The sequence below is a fragment of the Scyliorhinus torazame genome, chromosome 14, assembly GCF_047496885.1.
Source record: "Scyliorhinus torazame isolate Kashiwa2021f chromosome 14, sScyTor2.1, whole genome shotgun sequence".
Lineage (NCBI taxonomy): Eukaryota > Metazoa > Chordata > Chondrichthyes > Carcharhiniformes > Scyliorhinidae > Scyliorhinus > Scyliorhinus torazame.
Genome location: NC_092720.1, coordinates 26,618,989 through 26,645,527, shown reverse-complemented (window position 1 = coordinate 26,645,527; position 26,539 = coordinate 26,618,989). Strand labels below are relative to the sequence as shown.

Sequence of the window (26,539 nt, the reverse complement as noted above, 5' to 3'; positions counted from 1 at the left end):
TCACCGACTGAAACTTCAACCACCTGGCCGGGATCATTCCCCAATACCAGGTCCAGTATGGCCCCTTCCCGAGTTGGACTATTTACATACTGCTCTTTAAAAAAACTCTCCTGGATGCTCCTTACAAATTCTGCTCCATCTACGCCTCCAACACTACATGAGTCCCATTCAATGTTGGGGAAGTTAAAATCTCCCATCACGACCACCCTATTGCTCCTACATTTTTCTATAATCTGTCTACATATTTGTACCTCTACTTCACGCTCGCTTTTGGGAGGCCTGTAGTAAAGTCCCAACAATGTTACTGCACCCTTCCTATTTCTTAGCTCTACCCATATTGCCTCAGTGCTCGAATCCTCCATCCTGCCCTCCTTAATCACAGCTGTGATGTCATCTCTGACCAGTAATCCAACTCCTCCACCCCTTTTACCTCCCTCTCTATCCCTCCTGAAGCATCTATACCTTAGGATATTTAGTTGCCAGTCTTGCCCTTCCCTCAACCAAGTCTCAGTAATACCAATAACATCATATTCCCAGGTACTAATCCAAGCCCTAAATTCATCTGCCTTACCTGCTACACTTCTCACGTTGAACCAAATGCACCTCAGACCACCTGTCCCTTTGCGTTCATCATTTCTTCCCTGTCTACTCTTCTCCTTAGTCACATTGAGTTTATTATCTAGTACCTTACTGGCTTTAGTTGCTGCCTCTTTACTGACCTCTAACTTCCTAATCTGGTTCCCATCCCCTTGCCACATTAGTTTAAAACCTCCCCAACAGTGTTAGCAAAAGCACCCCCAGGACATTGGTTCCAGTCCTGCCCAGGTGTTGACCATCCGATTTGTAATGGCCCCACCGCCCCCAGAACCGGTTCCAATGTCCCAAAAATCTGAACCCCTCCCTCCTGCACCATCTCTCAAGCCACGTATTCATTCTGACTATTCTTGAATTTCTACTCTGACTGTCTCGTGGCACTGGTAGCTATCCTGAGATTACTACCTTTTGAGGTCCTACTTTTTAACATATCTCCTAACTCCCTAAATTCTGATTGTAGGACCTCATCCCGTTTTTTACCTATATCGTTGGTGCCTATATGCATAACGACAACTGGCTGTTCACCCTCCCCTTCAGTATGTCCTGCAGCCGATCTGAGACATTCCTGACCTGTACACCCGGGAGGCAACATACCATTCGGGAGTCTCGTTTTCGACCACACAAATGCCTGTCTACTCCCCTTACAATTAACTCCCCAATGACTATAGCCCTGCCAGTCTTTTTCCCGCCCTTCTGTGCAGCAGAGCCAGCCACGGTGCCATGAGCCTGGCTACTACTGCCTTCCCCTGGTGAGTCATCTCCCCCAACAGTATCCAGAACGGTATACCTGTTTTGGAGGGAGATGACCGCAGGGGACACCTGCACTGCCTTCCTGCTCTTTCTCTGCATTCCCAGTCTCCTTTACCAATCCTAATCTGCGGTGTGACCAACTCACTGAACATACTATCCACGACCTCCTCAGCATCGCGGATGCTCCAAAGTGAGTCCATCCGCAGCTCCAGAGCCGTCATGCGGTCTAACAGGAGCTGCAGCTGGACGCACTTCCCACATATGAAGGAGTCTGGGGCATCGGCCGCGTCCCTGAATACCCACATTGAGCAAGAGGAGCATAACACGGGTAAAAGAAAATGTTTTCACTGAGTCCTTGCAAAAATGACAAAAGCACTAATCTCTCACCAATTTGTCCCTCTAAGTTTATCCAAAACTCTGCTGGCTCATACGGAGTCCTGTTCACCCATCACACCTCTGCTTGCTGATGGACCTTGGCTCCCGGTTAAGCAATACCTTAATTTTTACAATTCTTATCCTCATTGTCAAATCCTTCCAAGTGGCCACAACCTCCCTTTCTCTGTCATTTCCTCCAGTCCCTCAGCCCTCCGATACCTGTACTCCTGTAATTCTGATCTAAAAATCCCTGATTTTAATTTATTCACCATTGATGGATGTGCCTAGGCTCTCAAATTTAGAAGTGCCTCCCTGTACCTCCCCACCTCTCTTTCCCCCTTTAACACACCCCCTAAAGCCTTTGGCCAGCTTCCCAAATGTGATTGTCCAATTTTGTTTTATTTTAAGTGCCCAATTCTTTTCTTTTCAATTAGGAGAAAATTTAGCGTTGCTGATTCACATACCCTGCACAACTTTGGTTTGTGGGGGTGAGACCCACGTAGACACAGGGAGAATGTGCAAACTCCACACGTACAGTGACCTGGGATAGGTATTGAACCTGGGTCCTCAGCACTGTGAGGCAGCAGTGCTAACCACTGTGCCACCCCCAAATGTTGTTTCCTAACACTGCTCTGAAGTGCCTAAGGAATTTTGATTACTTTAAAGGCCATACAATAAAGGAAACTGCTGCTGTTGGTATATATTTGCTTGCTTGTTTGAATACTGAATTCTGATTGCCCAGTTCAGGGAGACAAAGAATTTAGTTTTGAAGAATGTGGTTTGCTTTTAGATGGCATGAAGTCCAACTTGGAGACTTAAGAGAATTGAGGCTTCACTTTGCACCAACATTGTGGTTATAATGTAAATGCAACTTGTTGTCCGGCTTGAAAGTGTACTGCATGACCTTGGAACTTGGAGTCTCTGTTTACTTGGAGAGTTCAAGTTTCACATCCAATTTACACTGCAAATGTAGCAAAGTGATTTCAGCTACACCAGAGCTAATCTTATGGAGTGTGATGTACCATGCAAATAAATCCATAAATTCGGATTTTAATATATTACCAGCCCCTCTTATGGTCGAAACTGTGTTGGGGAGGGGTCTTGCAGTACAGAATAATGTTTTGTAGCACGGGGTCGTTATAATCCTAATTTTAAAATGTACATATTTTCAGGAAATTGCAGTTTTGCCATTGAGATTCCTTCCCCCTCTGTTTTTCCAATCAATTCCCTCTTTCCTCTTGTAAAATACAGTTCTTATTTAATAATGCGGCCTTATAACAAAACATGGTAGTGAGAATAGAAGAAAATATTTTGCCATGTGACTTAAAGTATTATTTCTTTGACTTGTAAATTCCATTATGCCGTCTGTAAAATTACAGGAAAGGTCCAACAAAGCTTCATACCATATGTAGTATGTTCTGTCTGATGAACCTTTATCAACACTGATTTGGTCTCAACTTGAGTATTGTGTCCATTTCTGGACATTGCAGTTTACAAAGCAGGTGAAAGCTTTAGAAAGGACACAGCGAAGATTTACATGAACGGTTTCAGGAATGAGAGGTTTGAGTTACATTGATTGGAGAAGCTTGGGTTATTCGCCATAGAGACTGTGATTTAGTAACTGTTCCAATGGTAGAAGGGTCGAGAGCCAGAGGACACAGGTTTTTACCACCGTGCTTGGTGACAGAATGAGGATTTGTTTTCTTAGTGAGTGTTATGATCTGGAATGCAGTGCCTGAGAGAGTGGAGGCAGGTTTGTGGCTTTTTAAAAAGGAATTGGATAAACACATAAAGGAAAATAAAATTGCAGGGCCATGAAAGGATTGGGGGAGTGGAACTCACCAAATTGCCCTCGCAGAGAACTGCGGGCTGAATAGATTGAGTGGCCTTCTGAGTTGTAACCATTGTATAATTCCATGTTCCATTAAGCCTGTTCCCCACACATGGCAGCTGGAGCATCCTGACAAGGTACTTCCCACCCACTCTCCCCAGCAACCATGTCTCCTGGGAGAGGCAATAAAAACACTCAACTCCAGATACTTGTAATTTTTTTTGCAGAGGTTCTTGAATGATCCCCTTGCTAAATAAATCATAATACATAGATTTTTCCAAGTCAGATACCATAATTGCAGTGTTACCCTGTTTACGCATTGGAGGACCAGTAGATGAGCAAAGCTATCCTGAAGGTTCATGCTCAGGCAGGCGACTGTTTCATCTGTTATAGTTGACACTTTCCAAGTCCCACTGTTTACCAATCACAATTCTCCAGTTCCTCTAAAATAACCCAGGAACAGGATAAGGAATGGCCACAGTAAATTAATACCAATAGAAACCAGCTTTAATGTATGTGTTTTATTTTTAAAATAGGGTTTAGGTCATTAATACTTGTTAAATATAGGTTGTCCAGATAATTCACCGATTTGTTTGGAGAAGAATGCATGCCAGATTGTACCAGACACATTTATGGTGCAGCTGTAGCACTCAAACCGTCAGTGTTTTAACAAAAAAAGTGATTTACTGAATTATCTTTGTTCTGTTGTTTTTAGCTATATTATTAAATTAACTGATCACATAATTGATTTCTCAGGTAAAACTTGGTTCGGCTGTAATTGTATTTCAAAATACATCTAAGAATGCACTCATTCGCTCTAAATACAGATAATACATTACCTGAATTGAGAAGAGTGTGTTGAAATGTTCATCCATTGGACATTTTCCCTTTCTTCACGGTCCTTTTTATTTTCTCTCTCAACCGCTTTTATTTCAAATTGTTACCTTTCAATACGTGTACACATTCTGTTGATTTTGGCAGTTGAATGGAACATAAGGAATGTAAAAGTATTCTCTAGTTCTCCTGTTGCACTGGGAATATTCATAAGCTTTATTTAACATTTTACTTTTTATTTAGTTATAAGGTCAGTGGAGTTAAAAACTATGCATGTTTGATATTCCGCAGGGAATTAATCAAAGCTTGCTTACGAACACCAACTGTGGCAAGGACTGACTCCTTAAAAAGACCTGACCCTTCAAACTGACCCCTCACCCCAGATCCTTTGTTAGATTTGCCTGACTGGCCCCAACAAGCCACTTACCTGGGTTCTGGGGCCTCCATTGTTGTTGTTGCTACCAGCATTGGCCACCTGCGCTACTGGCATTGGCCACCTGCGCTACCAGCATTGGCCACCTGCGCTACCAGCATTGGCCACCTGCGCTACCAGCATTGGCCACCTGTGCTAAGGGCCACCTGCGCTACCAGCATTGGCCACCTGCGCTGCCAGCATTGGCCACCTGCGCTACCAGCATTGGCCACCTGCGCTACCAGCATTGGCCACCTGCGCTACCAGCATTGGCCACCTGCGCTACCAGCATTGGCCACTGCACCTGGTAGAGCTGCTGGTTCTGAACAGCTGGAATCCTTGTTCAAAAGGCTCCAGAAACCCTGACTGCATGCGGCCAAGTGCTTGATTGGGATTAAATTCCATTGGGAGGCCCAAAGTCGGCCTGGCGAGGTTGCCACCAGCTTTCCAGCAAGTTGGCAGGGCTACTGCCTCAGCCATTAAATTCATTCCAATATTTAGACGATGGCGATCCTGTATAGTTCAGGTACTTTGTCTCATAGTCAGCAATGTGAATTAGTGATGATGGATCTCAGGGAAATTTAAAGCCTTGGAAGCATGCTTTTTAAGTATCGGCACTTCCCCAAAATAAAGTTTGTGACGTGTAATGCTTCTATGTATGGAACTAATTTTAAGGAAATAAAAGCAAATATGCAGATGCTGGAAATCTGAAAAAAGAACAGAAAATGCTGGATTTACTCAGCAGGTCTGGCAGCATCTGTGGAGTTAGAAATAGTTCACCTTTCAAGTCCCTCTGGAAGGTCTTATGGACTCGAAAAATTAATAGATTTTAAGGGATTGATTGATCCTGTTTTGCTGTATCAGCCCATGTGGTTGTACAGCAAACCTAATGAGGTGGGGAATTGAAAACTTCTGTATGTCATTGTTTAAACATATGACCAAAGGAGTAGGCCTACATTTTGAGATCGCTGACAACATGCCTTTAAAAGGAATTATAATTATTTTGAGGGGGAAATAAGTCATTACGTGAAGTGTTAAATAAGGGAGAAATTGTCTGTTTTGCTGAAATAATTTAACTGGGAACATATTTTTTGTTTTGAAAAATAAACTGAAGTTTATAGTGGATGTATTAGTAAGAGTATGATCCTGAACACTCTGGGAGTGCAGATTGGAAGTAAGGTGGCATGTACAACCAATTCCCCAACTCCGCCTGGAATACAGGTTTTATATGTGGTCATGGGTAATGAGATCATTCTCACCAGTGAAATATAAATAAGTATTTGGCGGCACTTCCATCACACATTCTATTGATACCATAATTGTGTGAAATATCTTATTAAAGTAGTAACTTCATTAACCACTAACAGTAGTTAAGATGCTGTGACGCCTATTGTGAATTAGAATTTATATTGTGGTTTTTATCCTTGCAGCCTTTTTACTGCTCTATTCCTTTGAGTGGCTTTCTTCTCTAGGCAAATCCTACTCCTTCACGTCAACTTTCAGCCTCCAATCCCACCAAACACCAATAGTCTCTCTTGCTCGGATCCTTTATGCAGCATTTTTATAAGTTTCAAAGACTCTGCATGGCTTGTCACCTCAGGCGCTCCCAAAGAGGCTCACCATGTTTTTTCTCAACGAGTGCCTACCTCCACAACAGTACTAATATGAACTCTAAAGCTCACCTGGCAATCACTGAACTATTAGAAGTTAGCAGGTGACACCATTCCACTTAAAAACAATGTTTGCAAGTCAATATGAATGGATCTATTATTTCCAACTCCATCTCTGTCAGCAGCATGTACCTTTTTTGATATTTATGATATTTATCATTTTCCATCATTACGTTCCTTGAAGTACATGACAAATATTGAAGGATTCTCTCTGCTTCATTCCATGACCTGACATGGAATTACTTAAATAATTTTTGTAGAAACACTTACTTTTTTACAACATTTCAAAACATGTATACGAGATTGCCCTCGAAGGCAACAACTGCAAGAAACAAATGTTGTTTAATCAGTAACTTGCATGTTGCCCTCGGGGGCATATCAGATCACTTGACAATCAACTTTGGAAGTATAATCATTAACTGCTGCATTAACCTGCAGTATAACCTATGCGGAGTGAATTCCTGCAAACAGCAATTAGGTGAATGAACACTCAGTTAATTTTGATTGCAGGGTGAATGTTGGTCCTGATGAGGGAGAATTTCTTGCCTTTTGACAAAACTGACATGAAGTGATTTTTTTTTTCTCACCCCAATCACAAGTTAAGAAATAAAAATGGATGGACCACTGAAGTGTGCTATGAGTTGACCCTGAGGGTGTGTATTCTATAAAACATTTTTATATCTGAATTACATCGAGGTATCACCCCTGGCATAATAGTGTGCTATCAACACAAATTGCTTTTTTAAAAATATAATTAAAATGATAGCATTCTTTTATTCTTTCATGGGGTGTGGGCGTTGCCCATCTTCAAGAGTCAATACAGTACTACCAATTGTAACTTTTTTTGGGGGGAAAAATCTAGACTTGTAGTGTACCCTGTAGCTTATGCACCCTGAGCATAGCATTCTTGGGAAGAGGAAATACCTTTGTTGAACAACTGATGCTTCTGTACTAATTTCTATGTTGGACCAAAATCAAACAAAAACTAGCTTTGTTTCAAGGAGAATGGAGGAAATTCATGATTCCCCATAATTTTTACTTCTATCAGAAGTGGGCATTCAGAACATTAATGTATTTACCAAAGTTCATTTGTATGACTGGTTTTTGCAATCAAAATGAGCTGATTTGTTAAAATGTTTAAAAAGTGGTTGGTTTCTAGGATGTGTTATGTTCACTCCTGTGGGGGGGTACTTCTCTCCCATTTGAGGAGGCATTTGTCATGTCTCTCAACATGCCGGAGCCGTTGTGCTGTCTCGCAATGAGTGTTGATGGGAAAAAGTCCTGACGCCACCTTTTCGAGGTCCAAAAGTGCTTGAATTAATCTAATTTATGCGTCAGTAAATTTGCTTGTAATGCTGAATTTCACACAATGTCATTCTGTTTTACAGTTGATATCTTTAAACAAATCACCATTCCATCTGTGTTTATTGGGGAAGCGACAGCTAAATACCTTATGGAGGAATTTAGCTATTTAAGAGGGTAAGTAGTACATACATTAATTTTTACTCTGTCCTTCCATCATAATTTGGTCTGAGAGTTTTAACCTTAGACTTGAAACTGGTTTGTTTAGAAAGGTTTTCTCATTCCAAATAGCTAATTTTTTATGCATTTTTAAAAAGTTGTTAAGTCGTATTTCCTTCCATTGTTAACAGCATTCTTTCCTGCTGAGTTTCCTCCTCTCTGCATCATATAGGAATATAGGAGTGTTGCTTTGCCTCCTGTGCTATCTCATTCTTTCAGAGGACCTCAAAACTACAATCTGTAAGCGCTTTTAAACAAAACATTTCCATCCACCTACACTGCACATCTTTGGGTTGCGGGGGTGAGACCCGCCGAGTCACGGGGAGAATGTGCAAACTCCACACGGGCAGTGACCCGGGGCCAGGATCGAACCTGGGCCCTCGGTGCTGTGAGGCAGCAGTGCTGCCGTCCCAACCTTGTAAGCTTTTAACCTCCAACTTGGTCTCGTCTAATTACAGCTAACCTTTCCCCTTGCTTTCCTGCATTATGGGGCATTTCATTTAAACCTTGCTTTATTATGGAGATGTGAAGGCGGGGCAGGGCAGTGTGACGAGTCTTTAAAATTGAACCTTCAGCTTTAATTATAATGCTTCCTTTGCCTTCTGTACAGTTCCCATCTTTAGGCAATGAATGCTGGCGGTGCCCACATCCTGTGAACAAATAAGGAAAAGAAAAGATTCAGGGTTATGGGGTAGTCAAAGTTATGTGATATTTTGAGGCAGGTAGGGGGTAATTTCTTTTCTGTCAACAAGGTTGGTAGCCGGAAATCATAGATTTAAAATAATTGAAAAAAGAACAGATAGGGAAATTAGTTGAAATTTCTTCACACAATGGCACTATCTGAACGGGTGGGGTGCAATTATATTCCATTGAAATGTCCGATTGGACATGTACTTGAAGAAAATTGATTTGCTGGTTTATAGGAAAGAAGTATGGGAGTGAGACTAAATTAGATTGATTGTTCAAAATCTTGACATTGGCATGAAAGGCCAAAAGGTCTCTTTCTGTGCCAAAGGATTCTGTGATCAAGACTAATTCCACATTTCAACCCTAGAATTCATAGAATTTACAGTGCAGAAGAAGCCATTCGGCCCATTGAGTCTGTACCGGCCCTCTGAAAGAGCACCCCACTTAAGCCAGCTTCTCCACCCTATCCCATTAACCCAGTAACCCCATCCAACATTTTTGGACACTTGTGACACTTAAGGGCAATTTATCATGGCCAATCCACCTAACCTACACATCTTTGGACTGTGGGAGGAAACCGGAGTGCCCGGAGAAAACCCACGCACACACTGGGAGAACGTGCAGACTCCGCACAGACAGTGACCCAAGCCGGGAATTGAACCTGGAACCCTGGAGCTGTGAAGCCACTGTGCTACCGTGCTGCCCTTGTTGTAAACGTTAATTTTATTCTAGCTGCGCTATCTTATTATTTGAAAATAATAAATCAAAATGCTGAATACTGCAGTACTTTGTTTTCATAAGGCAATATATTGTTACCTTGCAAATCCTTTCTGGTTGGAGAAATTGTGGCACTATCAGCAGTCTGCCCGATGGCAAACCCTGAAAAGAGAATGGCGCAGGAGGCTCAAAGGACCGAGTGTCCTGCTCTTAAGTCATTTATTCTGATAATCAGGTTGAAGGATGAACTGTTATGAAGCTAAAAAGGGTTGGTTTAGCACAGTGGGCTAAACAGCTGGCTTGTAATGCAGAGCCAGGCCAGCAGCGCCGGTTCAATTCCCCCCAAGGCCTCCCCGGCCGGTACAGACTCAATGGGCCGAATGGCTGCTTCTGCACTGTAAATTCTGTGAATTCTAGGGTTGAAATGTGGAATTAGTCTTGATCACAGAATTCTTTGGCACAGAAAGAGGCCTTTTGGCCTTTCATGCCAATGTCAACAGGCACTGGAATGTGCCGACTAGGGGCTTTTCACAGTAACTTCATTGAAGCCTACTTGTTACAATAAGTGATTATTATTATTTATTAAAAGATTGGTGCATGGGCAGCATGGTGGCGCAGTGGTTAGCACTGCTGCCTCATGGCGCTGACCCGGGTATGGTCCCGTCCCCAGGTCACTGTCAATGTGGAGCTTGCACATTCTCCCCGTGTCGGCATGGGTCTCACTCCTGCAACCCAAAGATGTGAAGAGTAGGTGGATTGGCCACGCTAAATTGCCCCTTAATTGGAAACAAAACAGAATTGGGCACTTTATAAAAAATAAAAAAAAAATTTAAATAAAAGAATTGGTGCATACAAATATTTGCATCTATAGTAAACACAAATTGGAACTATATGAATTGGCTGCACGTCCTCTTAATGAGTATAAATTAAATAAGTTACAACATCACGGCGCAGAGGTCCCAGGTTCAATCCCAGCTCTGGGTCACTGTGGAGTTTTCACATTCTCCCTGCGTTTGCATGGGTTTTGCCCCCACAACCGAAAGATGTGCAGAGTAGGTGGATTGGCCAGGCTAAATTGCCCCTAAATTGGAAAAAATGAATTGGGTACTCTAAATTTAAAAAAAAAAATGTTTTTAAAAATAAGTTACAACAATTTATTGTGTGTAGACAGCCAATCCCTGACTGCTATTCTATTTGATTTAATTTTTTAAAAGAGTTTAAATTCATTTTTGCTCTTCTGAAAGGTATTGATACTAATGCAGCAGTTTTACACAGTGTCTATAGTCACATGTGAAATGAGCTGAAATCAACTGTTTACATAATTGAAATACGGTAGGCAGTAATGTTTCTAGCTATTAGATGGTATGTATAAAATGAGATTGTGTATCTCAAACCTATTTTTAATAGAAAAGAGCTGGGTGGTTGGGGGGGGGGGGATCAGAGAGAGTGAAAGATGGGAGCATCTCTCCGGCCAGCTTATCAAACCTGATGAGCAAAGGAGAGCTTTCACAATCGAGGAGTGGCTAAGAAAAATATCCAAACTCTTTCTCAACAGATTGGAAATGAATATTAATTATTTTTATAACCTGGCGAATGGAACCGAGGGAAACCCCTCCGGTCACTCTGACTCGAGTTCTAGTTCTGACTGGAAATAAACTCATCGGAGTTTTCATATGAAATGACAATTGGAAATTGCCATTTTCACCTTATCCTTAGCCAACATTATATATTCACCCCATAGACAAAGGAAATCCCAGAAAGAAGAGTTCCATCTTTTAAAATCCCTGTGCCTTGATTTAGTTACAAATTCAGAAAGGACACTTGCAGTACAGAAGAGTTATAACTTCAACCCGAATGCAGTCAGAGATTTTCTTTTTGTTTTCTTCTGTTCCCTGATTTCTCCTTCCCACTACTTATTTGAAGGGGGATTCAGCAGCTAGAAGGTGCTGCAGACTGACTGACTGTGGCAAGGCATCCATGCTGGCCAGGACAGATCCTTGCCTCGCCGGATCCATACCTACCAGTTTCTAACGGGTTGATGTTTGGAAAAAGGAAACTGGAATACTGCCAAAATATCCCACTACCACCACCACTTTCCTTCATTTAAAAACTGTAGAAGCCACGTTCTGGGGCCCCGACCACTGCTCTAGCAAGAAAGGAAATCTGAGAATCGTACAGAACAGAGGGCTGCCATTTGGGCCAATGACTGCACCGAGCCCATGAACCATCCAGTTAATCCCACCATCCTCCTATCCGTTTTTCCTTCAAGTATTTATCCTCTTTCCTTTTGAAAACTCCTATTGATTCCACCTCCACCACCCTATCTAGGATGCATTACAAATCTTAATCACTTGCTGTATAAAAATATTTTTCCTTGTGTCCCCTCCGTTTCTTTTGCCAGGAACCAAATCTGTGCCATCTACTTATCAATCTTTCAGCTGTTGGAAACAGCTTCTCTTTATTTGCTCTATCTAAACTCTTCCATGATTTTAAATGATAACAGTTAGACATTAAATAATTCAGCAGATGGAAATAGAATGGCACTTTTATTAATAAACTATAACAATGAAATGAAAATTAAGATGGCATTTCTACAGCATGGTAAGCTAAAATGATTGCTTCAGAAATAATTACTTTTTGCAGAAATCTGTTCGTGTAATATAAATATTTATAATTCATTGATGTTAGTTGCTGTGAAATTCAAAGGGAGGAAGATTCCTGATGCAGCACAACACCAGATACTCCTGACCAGATTAAAAGAAAATTCATATTTAGGGGCAATTTAGCGTGGCCAATCCACCCACCCTGCACAACTTTGGGTTGTGGGGGTGGGACCCATGCAGACGCGGGGAGAATGTGTAAACTACACACGGTCAGTAACCCGGGGCCGGGATTGAACCTGGGTCCTCGACGACATGAGGCAGCAGTGCCAACCACTGCCCCACCGCGCCGCCCGACTCCTGAACAGATTTAAGAATTTTTTGTTTTCCTTTTGCCCTTGCTGGAGGAGCAGATGGGCTTGGGAAGCTACAGCAGTATTAAATTGACTGCAGTTTATTTTAGCACAATGCTGCACATACTGACTTTCATATGAGCCATGTAATTATTTCTTTGTAATATACATTATTAAACCATTTCCTGGTTTGCTTTTTTTTTGTTCTCAGAAAATGTTGAGCTGGTACATAAATTGCTGTTGATTGAAAGTTGACTGCCTTTGCATCAAGTAGCCAAAAGCTTTTTTTTCCTAACCCTAATGCAGTTAGCTTTCAAGTAAAAATTAAACTTTGAGCCGACAGTGATTTGTAGACATTAATAAAGTGTGGTTGGATGTTCTAGACTTGCCCAAAATTGCTAACATGAAAGAGTCTGCTAATTTGAATAAATACACAAACCATTGCGATCAGACATGAGCAAATGTTGGAACAATTAGAAGGTTAAAAGTACCACTTTTCCTGCGCTACTGTTGTTTTGTTACGAGAGCACAGTAAGAGCGAGTCGGAGAGCATCGTGGAGAGCACGTATCGCGAGGTGGTCACTCCGCAGGCAGGAAGGGAATGGGTGACCATCAGACAGAGCAAGAGAGCGAGGCAGGTAGTGCAGGAATCTCCTGTGGCCATTCCCCTGCAGAACAGATATACCGCTTTGGATACTGTTGAGGGGAATGGCATCTCAGGGGAAAACAGCAACAGCCAAACCCGTGGCACCATGGTTGGTTCTGCTGCAGAGAGGAGGGGTCATAAGTGTGACAGTGCAATAGTTGTAGGGGATTCAATTGTAAGGGGAATAGACATGTGTTTCTGTGGCCGCAAACGAGAGTCGAGGATTGTATGTTGCCTCCCTGGTGCTTGGGTCAAGGATGTCTCGGAATGGGTACAGGACATTCTGGAGGGGGAGGGTGAACAGCCAGTGGTCGTGGTACACATCGGTACAAATGACAGAGGTAAAAAAAGGGATGAGGTCCTAAAAGCAGAATACAGGGAGCTAGGAAGGAAGTTAAGAAATCGGACCTCTAAGGTAGTGATCTCAGGATTATTATTGGTGCCATGTGCTAGTCAGAGTAGAAATGACAGGATATATAGGATGAATACGTGGCTGAAGGGATGGCGTCGGGGGGAGGGTTTCAGATTCCTGGGGCATTTGGACCGGTTCTGGGGTAGGTGGGACTTGTACAAACTGGACGGGTTACATCTGGGCAGGACCGGAACTGATGTCCTAGGGGGGCTATTTGCTAGAGCAGTTGGGGAGTGTTTAAACTAATGTGGCAGGGGGATGGGAACCGATGCAGGAAGTTGGAAGGTAGTAAAACAGGGACAGAAACAAAAGGCAGTAAGGGGGAAAGTGTAAGGCAGTTGTGGCGGTGAGAATCTCAGACACGGGGAGAATGTGTAAACTCGGTCAGTGACCCGAGACTGGGACTGAACCCGGGTCCTCGGTGCCATGAGGCAGCAGGTGTTAACCATTGTGCCATTAACCATTCCATTTTAACCGAGATGTCCTGATATTGAACAGCATGGTGGCAAAACTGAAGTTACCAGCAAAATCTGAATTTTTTGGTTATTCAAAAAATGCCATCAACCAAAATGCCACAATTTCAATACACTTTTTAGGTTGAATAGAATTGATCAGCAAGTGGCAAATTCTGAAATCAGCAATTGGAAATCTCCATTCAGATTATATATTAGCCAACACCTGGGGCTGAAATCAGCTGATTTTCCATTTAATCAAGTTTGCTATTCTTATTGTAAATGCCATTCATTTAATATGTATTTCCTGTTGTTAGTAAAATTTGAATTCTGATCTGAAATCTGTTGAGACAGTAACTGTTTTGGTTTGCAATCTGGTGAAGCAAAGACTGCTTTCAAAACAAACTACAATTAAAACCCCCAAATTTGAAAGGTGTATCACAATTATGTTTGCAGGCTTGCGGTGCTGTACTGTCACAATTACATCACAGTCTGACTCCAGTGTAGTCACCATGACATCACTCATGGTACTGCTACATGTTCACTACCTTGTTGCATCAGGACAAATGGTCACAATGGCCTCAGTTCATAAAATTCAAGTTATACAATCTGGGCTTCCTTTTGTTTTGCACAGCTATTACGTGTCAAACTGTGATGCCTACATCACTGCTAATGTAACAATGTAATCAAACCAATATGATGATCATTGTTGTTATGTGTATTCTAGCAGCGTTTCTGGAATTGTGCTTTGATGGCCATCACCAGTTACGGTATCGTAACTATCTGCAAACATTCTTTGTTATTGTGTTTCTCCACAGTGGCCATATAGTGATACTACCCGATTTTAGCCTTCCGCTGGAGTACTATCTAATTCCATTCCTCATCATAGTGGGAATCTGTTTAATCCTCATTGCTGTTTTTATGGTATGTAATAATTTATACTTAAATGGATAATTATTGCATTGTGAAAATACCACAAGATTCAGATGTTGCAGAGCTTGAGCTGTGTTTTGATTGTGTACCATAATGATTGATTTATATCTGTAACCTGCTTGGGATTGCTGCCAATTGATAGCCTCCGAGAATAATTAATCCCATTGCCCCTATATTGGTCACAAACTAGTAACATAGCATGTGTCTTTGTTCTTTCTGAGGGTTTTGGCAAAGGTTGGTCGGTACAGGCTTGGAGGGCCGAAGGCCTGTTCCTGTGCTGTATTATTCTTTGTTCTTTGTGTCTGCTTCTTCTGAACAGGTTTCAAACTCCCTATTTATATGTGTATTTTCAATTTTAGAGGGAAAGTATGTTGTGTCAAGACAGAATTGAGAACTTGAATATTCAGATTCAGTATTTATCATTTGCGTAACCAGTAACAATGCTAAGCACCCTGCCAGTCATAATAATTCTTTCATGCAATATGCAATATTTCTCTTAAACCGTGATGGGAAATAATTGTCAACTTTCCACTTAATGCACCACCAGAAAAATATAAATGGTTTTGCAAATCATCTGTCGTCAGGCCCTATTTGAACAGAACTGAAAGAATAATATTAACTCGTGTGAAATTTTGTGCTACGGACTTGTTCCCTTTATGAGCTCAGTGAATAATGTGAAGGTGTTGACCTGGATTTTACAGTCCGCATCAAAGCAACAGCATTTCCTGTTGAACTTAAAGAAAACCACCCACAGAGATTGCGAGATCATCCTGCTTCCTTACCATCAAGCCAATTTGCCAGCTCTCCCTAGATTCCATGTGATCTAACCTTCCAGAGCAACCTAACATGTGGAACTTTATCAAAGGTCTTATTGAAGTCCATATAGTGTACGTCTACCGCCCTGCCCTCATCAACCTTCCTGGTCACTTCATCAAAGAACTCTAACAAATTTGTGCGGCATGATCTCCCATGCACAAAGCCATGCTGACTACTCCTAATCAAACCCTATATTTCCAAATGCTTGCATATCTTATCCCTCAGAATCCTCTCTAGTAACGTACCCACCATAGATGTTAGGCTTACCAATCTATAATTCCTGGGTTTTTCTTTGCAGCCCTCCAGTCTTCTGGTACCTCAACCGTGGCTAATGATGATGTAAATATCTTAGCCAGGATTCCCACAATTTCTTCTCGTGCAGTGTTCTTGGATATGCCAGGTCAGGGCCAGAAGATGTATCCACCTTCATACTTTTTAATATGTCCATCACCTTCTCTACTGTAATGCGAACTGTATCGCCACTAACCTTCCCAGGTTCCAAGTCTTCATGTCTTTCTCCATGGTAAACACAGAGGAGAAATATTCATTGAGAACCTCGCCCATCTCCTGTGGTTCCACAGATATGTGTCCACTTTGGTTCTTAACGGGTTGTATTCTCTCTCTAGTTATTATTTTTCCTCTAAGTTACTTAAGAATCCCTTTGGATTCACCTTAATCCTCTCAGCCAAAGCTACCTCATGCCCCCTTTTTTGCCCTCCTAATTTCCTTCTTGAGTATATGCCTATATACCCTGTACACCTCCAGGGATTCCCTTGATTCCAGCTGCTTGTACCTGAGCCATGCCTCCTTTGTCCTGGCCAGAATCTCTCTATGTTTTGTCATTCAGGGTTCCCTACTCCTGCCAGCCTTGCCCTTCACCCTAACAGGAACATTTTATTATTATTATAATATAGACCCTGAACTCTAGCTGTTTCATTTTTAACGGCCTCCCCCTTGCCTGAGGTCTCTTTGCTCTCAAACAAGCAACTCCAATCAGCCCTTGCAAACTCCTTTCTCATTCCAACAAAACTCGCCTTACCCCAATTTAGAACTTGCACCTGAGGACCAGTTTTGTCCCTTTCCATACTATTTAAAAATTAATAGAACTATGGTCACTGGTCCCAAAGTGGTCCCCCACCTTCACCTCAGTCACTTACCCTGCCCTATTTCCCAATAGAACGTTCTTCGTGTTCAGACTGTTTGACTGAATCTTATCTCCGCTTTACTTCTGTGCCAGTTATCTCATTCTCTCACACAAGAAAGTATTGGGCCCTGTAAGTCCAGTTTCACGTCAGCATTCTTCTTTGCCCTTCCCCGAGTAGGACCCTCCACATACTGCTTGAGGAAACTTTCCTGAACACACTTAACAAATTCCACCTCATCTAAGCACTTAACACTATGGCAGTCCCAGTCTGCGTCAGGAAAATTAAAATCCCCTATTATGACAACCGTGTTACTCCTGCACGCCTCCCCAATCTCCCTGCATATTTGTTCTTCTAATTCCCGTTGACTATTTGGGAGCCTATAATATAGCACAACCCCAATAAGGTCACCATCCCCTTCTTATTTGTCAGTTCCACCCACAAAGCCTCGCTTCATGATCCTTCGGCTATTTAATCTCTGACTACTACCGTGATGTTTCCCTTAACCAAAAATACAACACCCCCTCCTTTCTTTCCTCCACCTCTGTCCAGCTTAAAGCACCTGTACCCTGGAATATTAAGATGCCAGTCCTGTCCCTCCTTTAGCCATGTTTCAGTTATAGCTATAATATCCCAGTCTCATGTACCTATGTATCCATGCCCTGAGTTCATCAGCCTTGCCTGTCAGCTCTCTTGCATTGAAATAGATGCAATTTAATCCAGCAGGCTTTCCCCACTCCCTACCGTGCTCCTGCCTATCATGTCTATTCAGCTTGCCGTTGCTGAGTGCTGTACCTCCTTTCAGCCCCTCATTTGCTTCCCTCCTGCTGAAGATCCCACCCCTCTGCCAATCTAGTTTAAACCCTCCCTAAAAATTTCCATCAAGGGGGGCGAGTCTTCTACAACACAATATTATGGTACAGACTGAGGCTATTCATCCTACAGCAAATGTGCCCTTTGGTAGAGCTATCAATTCGTCCCCACCCAACTTCTTAACAGAGTAAATGGTGCAAATCCAAAGCAATATAGGATTAACTCCACCAGGTGGCTCACACTCTGCTATGTTTTATTTCTCTGCTAATTTGGACATCGCGGCAGGGTTCTGGGAATATAAATCACTTCAAAATAATAAAGCTTGCAAAATGTAGTCATTTACTTTCTTAGCGTTCAGACTATTTGACTGAATCTTATCTAAACTTTACTTCTGTACCAGTTGTCTCATTCTCTCACCCGAGGAAGTATTGGGTCCTGTAAGTACAGTTTCACATCAGCATTCTTGTTTGATATAGCTGACATGATTGAATTCCGTATGTGTGAGTCTCACTAGTGATCGCCACCAACCATTGAATGAGTGGCCTGTAGTGATGCAAGGAATCAGTGATGGCAACTACTGGATTTCTGCACTTGACTTTTACACCTGCAAAGGCTAGAAGTTGATGTAAATTTCACAATTGGAATGACAGTGAACTCAAAGCTTTGATGTAATGTTAACTGCACAATCCCAGCTGTTAGGGCCCTTAATAGCCATCAAGAAATAGTGGCTTCAATGCCATTGTTCTGACCGAGAGTGAACTTGGGTTCTAGAATGGAACGAGAAAGACTTCCAGTGCATTTCACAAACTTGGAATATACCGAAGTACTTTACAGCCAAAGAATCACTTTTGAATAATAGTCACGGTAGCAAGTCTCAAGTTCCTCCCATAAACAACAATGACTGTGTTGGTTGGGGGATAACTGAGACATTAGGTGAAGTCATCGGTCGGCTATTCATTAAGAGGCGACGCAATACATTCCAGCTCCACCTGAGGAGAGACAAGTGGAGCCTCAATGTCTCATCTAAAACAGCAGAGATTACTTATTTAATGTCTCTTGGTGTTCTCAGCCAGAAGATCGGATATTGGTGCAACTAAGACGCCAGTCTAATCACAACATTCAGATTACAATTCTAAACAGATCAGTCTTTGTTCCTTTGTTTGTTGTTGTGATTTGATCCACTTGTTTCAGTTCTCACATACCCATTTATTCTAATAAAGGTCTGCATTTTTTGATTAGATTACTTGCATATGTATATCCATAGAACAATGCAATCCTGGATCTGATTGCCAGGTAATAACCTAATCAAGGGGTTCTGATAGTTTATTGATCTATATATGATGTCTATGCATCTCTGGATAAGTTATAGTTAGTTGCATGCAAGAATCTACTATTGTGTGTAATTGATCAACTTCAGCTTTATTAAAGGAGATTTCTGTGCTCTAACAATATCCAATGATCATAGCTGATTTTTTTAAACTTGGAGCCTGTACCAAGTGTTAATTGCAGCTTCTGAATTTGGCTCCATAATTTGAGGGATTTACCATTCAGTGGGCTAGCTGTTACAACTTCAATGCTGTAAAATCCTGAGCTGTTCTTATTTTGTTGAATTATTTTCCTTGTTTAACAACAGTTTAAATTTAATCATGAATTTTTGAATTTAATCATGAATTTTTGAAACCTATGTTCAGCAAATAATTTTCTGTTTCATCATTGAATTGGGCCATAATGTCCTTCCCAGTATCAGATTTGGGGTAGGGGATGGAGGGGTGTAGGTGCACAAAAGGTGCGCTGGGGAATTCCTCTAGGAAGTTCCCATGTGAGGGTTTATCCGGCAATTGTCCAGAAGGGCTAACTGGCCCTGGACTGTCTTGTGCAGACAGAAGGGATTTAAATCAGTAACTTTGAATGACTCTGCCAGTTTTACACTCATAGTTACTCTGAAATAGTTGGAAGAAAAAAAAGCACTTCTTACTTCAGACAACTATTTTACACACCCAGACCAAGTCCCACACGGTACAGTCCCGTCAACCCATGTGATCCCCACACACCACCTCCCCCCAACCAAGAACTCCATTCCCCGCGGTATCCCCTGCCTCCTGCACAGGATCCACCATCCCCATATCCCGTTCACTTACTTTGGAAATTTATCTTCTCCCAGGGCAGCACGGTGGCACAGTGGTTAGCATTGCTGCCTCGCGGCGCCGAGGTCCCAAGTTTGATCCCGGCTCTGGGTCACTGTCTGTGTGGAGTTTCCACATTCTCCCCGTGTTTGCATGGGTTTCGCCCCCACAACCCAAAGATGTACAAGGTAGGTGGATTGGCCATGCTAAATTGCCCTTTAATTGGAAAAAGTGAATTGGGTACTCAATGTATTTTTTTTAAAAAGTAATTTACCTTCTCCCTTGTGGTGAGACCTTTAAATACACCTGCTTTTATGGCCGCTAGTGCTGTAAAAGGGGCTGAATTTTGCTTCTTCAGCCTTACCCTGAGTCCGGAAGTTCGGGCGAGAACTGTCGCTTTCCATTTTAAGTGCAGGTAAATCGCTACAGAGTGACAATCCACTACTGATTGCCTCTCTGAGGAAGTTATGGGTTGAATAATTTCAAATTTTAATTAGGTTTTATTTAGACTTCATTTAATAGTATCATCAGTCAAAACAAACATGTTTTAAAATTTCTTTTACTTTTATTTCGGGCTGTTCACTTTTGGCTTGATTAAATTTAAGCAGTTGGAAATCAAATTTAGATTTTCTGCATGAATCAATAATTGTCTCTAATCAATAATTGAAAGAACATAAGAATTAGGAGCAGGGAGTAGGCCATCTGGCCCCTCGAGCCTGCTCCACCATTCAATAAAATCATGGCTGATCTTGTTGTGGACTCAGCTCCATCTACCCGCCCGCTCGCCATAACCCTCCATTCCTTCACTGTTCAAAAATCTATCTTTATCTTAATAACATTCAACTAGGTCGTCTCAACTGCATCATCGGGCAGGAATTCCACAGATTTACAACCCTTTGGGCGAAGAAGTTCCTCCTCAACTCAGTCCTAAACCTGCTCCCCCTTATTTTGAGGCGATAACCCCTGGTTCTAGTTTCACCCAACAGTGGAAACAGCCTCCCTGCTTCTATCTTAACTATTCCCTTCATAATTTTATGTTTCTATAAGATCCCCCACATTCTTGTAAATTCCAAATGAGGAGAGTTCCAGTCTACTCAATCTCTCCTCATAAGCCAATCCTCTCATCTCCAGAATCAACCTAGTGAATCTCCTCTGCACCCCTTCCAGTGCCAGTACATCCTTTCTCAAGTAAGGAGACTAGAACTATACACAGTACTCCACCTGTGGCCTCACCAGCACCCTCTCCAGCTGCAACATAACCTCCCTGCTATTAAACTCCATCCCTCTAGCCATGAAGGACAAAATTCCATTTGCCGCCTTAATTACCTGCAAACCAACGTTTTGCGATTCATGCACAAGGACGCCCAGGTCCCTCTGCACAGCACCATGCTGCAATTTTTTACCATTTAAATAATAGTCAATTTTGCTGTTATTCCTACCAAAATGGATAACCTCATATGTACCAACATTGTACCCCATCTGCCAGACCCTTGCCCACTCCCTCTGCAATCTTTCCGTGTCCTCTGCACACTTTACCACTCATCTTCGTGTCATTCGTGAACTTTGGCACATTGCACTTGGTTCCAACTCCAAATTGTCTGTAAATTGTAAACAATTGTGGCCCCAAACTGATCGCTGAGGCACACCACTAGCCACTGATCGCCAACCAGAAAAACACTCATTTATCCTCACTCTTTGCTTCCTGTCAGTTAATTAATCCTCTATCTATGCTAATACATTACCCGTAGCCGCCCTCCTCAAAAATGCAATCGCTTAGCATTTGAAAGGTTTACTAATGTTCAAGATGACAACAAGCATATTAAATCAATTAAATTTCCATTAAATTAACTAAATTGGGGCATCATGGAGGTGCAATGGTTAGCACTGCTGCCTCGTGGCGGTGAGGACCTGAGTTCAATCCGGCCCCTGGGTCACTGTCCGTGTGGAGTTTGCACATTCTACCCATATCGGTGTGTGTCTCACCTCCACAACCCAAAGATGTGGAGGGCATGTGGATTGGACATGCTAAATTGTCCCTTAATTGGAATTAAAAAATTGGGCACTTTAAAATTTTTCTAAAAGTTAACTAAATTTCTGGTTAACGTAAGTTCATTTCCCCTGCTACGGATCTTCTAGTATCTGACCCAAAGCATGGGCAACGAACCTATCAGTGTTTTAATTCAGGGATGTCAGGGACTTAACCATTGGTTTCTGCTCCCTTTATTTCCACCTGACTCTTCCCAAATGACTAGCCAGAATCAGGAATTCCTATGGGGAGTTCTGTGGAGCGGTGCACAATCCTATCCTGTTTTTCCCATAAAGATAATCCTTTTAAAATATTCAGAAATAACAGTCTTCTTGACCCACCTTATCTTATTAGATATTTATTTCCTCAGCAACAAAGCACTATGCAATTTCACTTTTTATATATTAAAACAAATTACAATAAAAATATTAACACTTGGAATGCAAATAACTTTTATCTTAGTCATTGGTGCTCTATCAGTATAATTATTTCTTCAGTAAGACTAACATGAATAGTTAGACACCGATTGCATTGATATATGAAAAATTTAGTACAGTTAAAATGCATTTAAGCTGTATAATGGCATTTCCTGGCTTGAAGTGCTCACTAGAGGAATCCAGTGCACAAATGATGGTACTAATAGTTGAGCTGACCTTTTCATGGAACTAATAAAGGAGTTGATCTATGTTTGAGCCAAAGAATGTCACATAACTTATTAACTATGCAAAATTATTTCCTGTCTTAAGATGTTTACATATGTTCCCTGGAGTTGCTGCCTGAGCCTAAATGTTTTAAATCTGTGTTTGCTGGTGACACTGTCACCTCTTGTGCCTGTTCTCATCATTTGTAATTGCTGGTTAGAGGCAACCTGGAAGTGGACATTTTAAGTGGAATTTCTTCCTGTTGCAGTATCCCGAAGCTCTGTTTTAGGTATTGTGGTTATAACCTTGCTTAAAATCACTGGCCAGGACTTTAGGCTTGATCACTGGCCAGCTCGGGTTTTTCTCTCTCCATTTCCATGGACAGGAGAATCACTGCTTGACAGCAGACATCCCCAACCATTGATCAGCTTCATGATATCAAGGTTTGGGAAAAGGTGTTTACACAAATGCCTATGCCCATTCTTTCATTAACTTCAATAGCATAAAATATGGTAATTAAGTGTTGTTACAATATTTATATTAATTTGGCTAGATAGTGTTTCACATCCCATTTCCTCAGTCCTGTTTAGCTTGCACTTGCATTTATATGGTGCCTTTCACACCCTTCGGATGCCCCAAAGTGTTTTACAGCCAATTACCTAATTTTGAAGGATGCCAATGGTTACAATGTAGAAGATGCAGCAGAAACTTTGCAAACAGCAAACTCCTACATACATTCTTCCCCCCCCTCCGATCTTTTTCTTACTGTTGTTGGTTGTGGGATCATTGGGCAGCTAGGACTTCCTGTTAAGGGATAACAATTGGAGAAGTCACTGCGCCTCTTCAAAATAGTGCCATGGGATCTTTTACCTTCACCTAAGAAGGCAAATGTGAACTTGGTTTAATGTTTCATCTGAAAGACCTTCAACAGTATGCCACTCCTTCATAACAGCACTGGACTGCCGGCCTAGATTTTGTGATCGAGTCTTTGGCCCACAACCTTTGAATACAGGAGGCAAGAGTGGAACTATTACACTATGACTAATACAGCCTTTTGTGCAGATTGATTCAATTTTCATTTTTATCATCTTATGGGGGAGGGGAATGGGAAAAGAAGATGAGAGTATGATTATTTATCTCCCACTGAAGTTTTAAGACTCTTAAATTTGTCCAGCAGACTGTTCCAAACATTGCACAACTTAAATGTTTCTTTCCCTGAGCTGAACCTTGATTCCAGAGATGAGGGGTTTGTCGTATGAAGAGAGATTGAACAGAGTAGGCCTATACTCTAGAGTTTAGAAGAATGAGAGGAGATCTAATTGAGGTATGCAAGATGCTAAAAGGTATGGACAAAGTAGACGTGGAGTTGATGCTTTCTCTTGTGGGGCATTCTAAAACGAGAGGTCGCAAATTTAAAACAGATTTTAGGAAAAACTACTTCTCCCAAAGGGTTGTGAATCTGTGGAATTCTCTAGCCCAGAGTGCGGTGGATGCAGGGACAGTGAGTAAATTTAAGGAGGAGTTAGACAGATTTACCTGGTGTAGTTTTTTACATTATAATGAATATTTAAATTTGCTTGAAAATGCTTTGAGACATTGAGGTTATGAAAGGTGCTACATAAATACAAGTAAAAGATCTGTTGGCATTATTTTGAGGAAGGACGCTATTATCTCCAGTGTCCTGGCTAATATTTATACCTCAGTAACATCACAGGAAAGCAAGAGTGTATAGTCGTTATCATATTGCTGTTTCTTGGCGCTTGCTGTGCGCAGATCACCTGCATTTCCTACAATAGTAACTACACTCAAAGTATTTAATTTTCTGCAAAGCGCTTTGGGAAGTCCCACAGTTGTGAAAAGTGCCATATAAATGTTGTCATTTTTAAGACTTTTTCTTTGAATATTGAACCCATTTGAGATTTATTGATCAACAAGATGGGATAATTTTGTCTGTACAGGGAGAAAAGATCTTTCAATTTGGTGTGCACACATTCTAGAATAAATAAATGTTTTGTAACCTCATTGCTTTACTCTCTAGATTTCAAAGTTTATCCAAGACCGACACCGGGCAAGAAGGAACAGGTTACGTAAAGATCAGCTGAAAAAACTTCCAGTACACAAATTCAAAAAGGGTAAGTGATTTTTGTAAGTGACTTTTGTCTGGCTGAAGTATTCATTTCTCTTTTTCTTAAAATAAATTTAGAGTGCCCAATTATTTTGTTTCCAATTAAGGGGCAATTTGCCGTGGCCAATCCACCTACCATGCTCATTTTTGGATTGTGGGGTGAGACCCCCTAGACACGGCGAGAATGTGCAAACTCGAAACGGACAGTGACTCGGGACCAGGGTTGAATCCGGTTCCTCAGCACCGTGAGGCGGCAGTGCTAACCACTGTGCCACCCTGCCACCCACGTATTCATTCCTCAATATTAAATTGTGCAGAGTCTTTAGAGCAAGAACTACCAGCTGAACCGTGAAATTGTTTTTCTATTTTGACTCATTGGAGAAAACCTATCGTTACGTCAGGAAATGGATATAGAGTAGCAAGTATCCTAATGCTGCTTATAAGGCATTCATCGATTGTAAGGGTTTGCTTGTTGGTTAAGAAGAATTAACAATTAGGGATGGCCTTTTGAGGGGGAAAAATGAGCAAGTGGCATTGAGGCGACCAATATGATTTGATTTGATTTATTGTCACATGTACCGAAGTACAATGAAAAGTATTTTTCTGCGGCCAAGGGAACGTGCACATTACGTGCATCGTAGACAAAAATGAATAATCGACAGAGTACATTGACAAATGGTACATCGACAAATGCAGTGACACCTGCAGATAGTTGGGCAAGAACACATTTTTCTGACAATTAGATGAACGTTCAGGATTTCAAGGGATGGATGGGGAGAAAGGGAAGTTTGAGAGCTATATGGAAGGAGGCCTGAAGCGGATGGGAGCACCCCCAATGACTCAGTGGAGGGAAAAAGATGGAAATCAAGGGCAGGCAAGAAGCTTTGGGTTGAATTGGACGACTAATGGGACAGGAGTTGATGGGAATATTAGTTTTGTTGGGACAGGTCGTGGGCAAGGAAGATTCAAAAGAGGGCAGGAGAGACCTCAGCCTTGGGATCAGTTGGGGTGAGGGACCAGAGTGAAAAAATAAATGATGACTGAGTATGACACACACAGTCTATCATTTTGATTGCAAATGGTGCATGTTTTTTATACTTTACATTGCGTCTTAGTGGTATCAAACAATCACAAGCCAGTTCAGTCAGTGTATGGCATTGCATACAGTATAGGTCTCCTTATTTAAGGAAAGATGTAAATTGCGTCAGAAGTAGTTCAGAGAAGAATTGCTGGACTAATACCAGGGATGGGAGGGTTGTTCGGTTTGTATCCACTAGAGTTTAGAGGAGTCTTGTTGGAGAATGTAGAACTGAGGTCACTTTTTAAAAACTCCGGGATCATTCATTTAAGACAGAGATGAGAATTGTTTTTGAGAGTCTCAGGAACTCTCATCCTCAAAAGGCAGTGGAAGCAAAGTCTTTGAGTATTTTTAAGGCCGAGCGAGATCAAATTTTGATCATCAAGGGGATGAAAGGTTATCGGGGGTAGGCAGGAATGGGGGGTCGAAGCAGATCAGCCATGATCTTATTGAATAGCGGAGTAGGCTCGAGGAGCCAAGTGGCCTACTCCACCTAATTGGCATGTTTATGCATTGAGAACTTGTTGAAAACCTTAAATGTCTTGTGCACTTGTATTGTTATCTCTTTGTGCTACATGTGAGACTGGTTTTGTTTGATTCAGTTGACATTGTGATTTTAATTTTGGGCAACAGATTTCAAATTAGGATGGCAATTTTGTTTGAATTGTCCATTCTGAACTTGAACGGAAGTGTTTCCTTGGCCTGTTATGTCACATAGCTGCTTTATGACGCATGGACATGCTTTTATCCCTGTTGGAGCTGTCACATTTATTTGTGATGCCCTGAGACAGCTGCTGAGAGATTGTGAAATTATGTCATTGTAATTATGTTGAAATGATGCCACAGAGGCTTAAAGCTCCGGTGTGCCCTATTTTTCATAGGCACGAGATTATCCAAGTCCAGTGCACAGATTCTCCAGTGCCTTGTCTGTTCAAAGTATGAGAATTTCTCATTTGCTTCTTTGATATTTGACAAAAAGGCTTTGGCT

The 26,539-nt window shown here is 41.7% G+C and overlaps 1 protein-coding gene across 2 annotated transcripts in view; it reads left to right on the top strand.

Annotated features, from left to right (window-relative positions):
* Positions 1-26,539, top strand: part of rnf13 (ring finger protein 13) — a 319,053-nt gene that overhangs the window by 212,846 nt on the left and 79,668 nt on the right. For both annotated transcript variants that reach the window (XM_072473860.1, XM_072473861.1), the window contains exons 6-8: positions 7,855-7,945; positions 14,673-14,778; positions 24,387-24,480. In XM_072473860.1, coding sequence (XP_072329961.1) covers positions 7,855-7,945; positions 14,673-14,778; positions 24,387-24,480 — 291 coding nt within the window. The remainder of the gene's footprint in view (positions 1-7,854; positions 7,946-14,672; positions 14,779-24,386; positions 24,481-26,539) is intronic.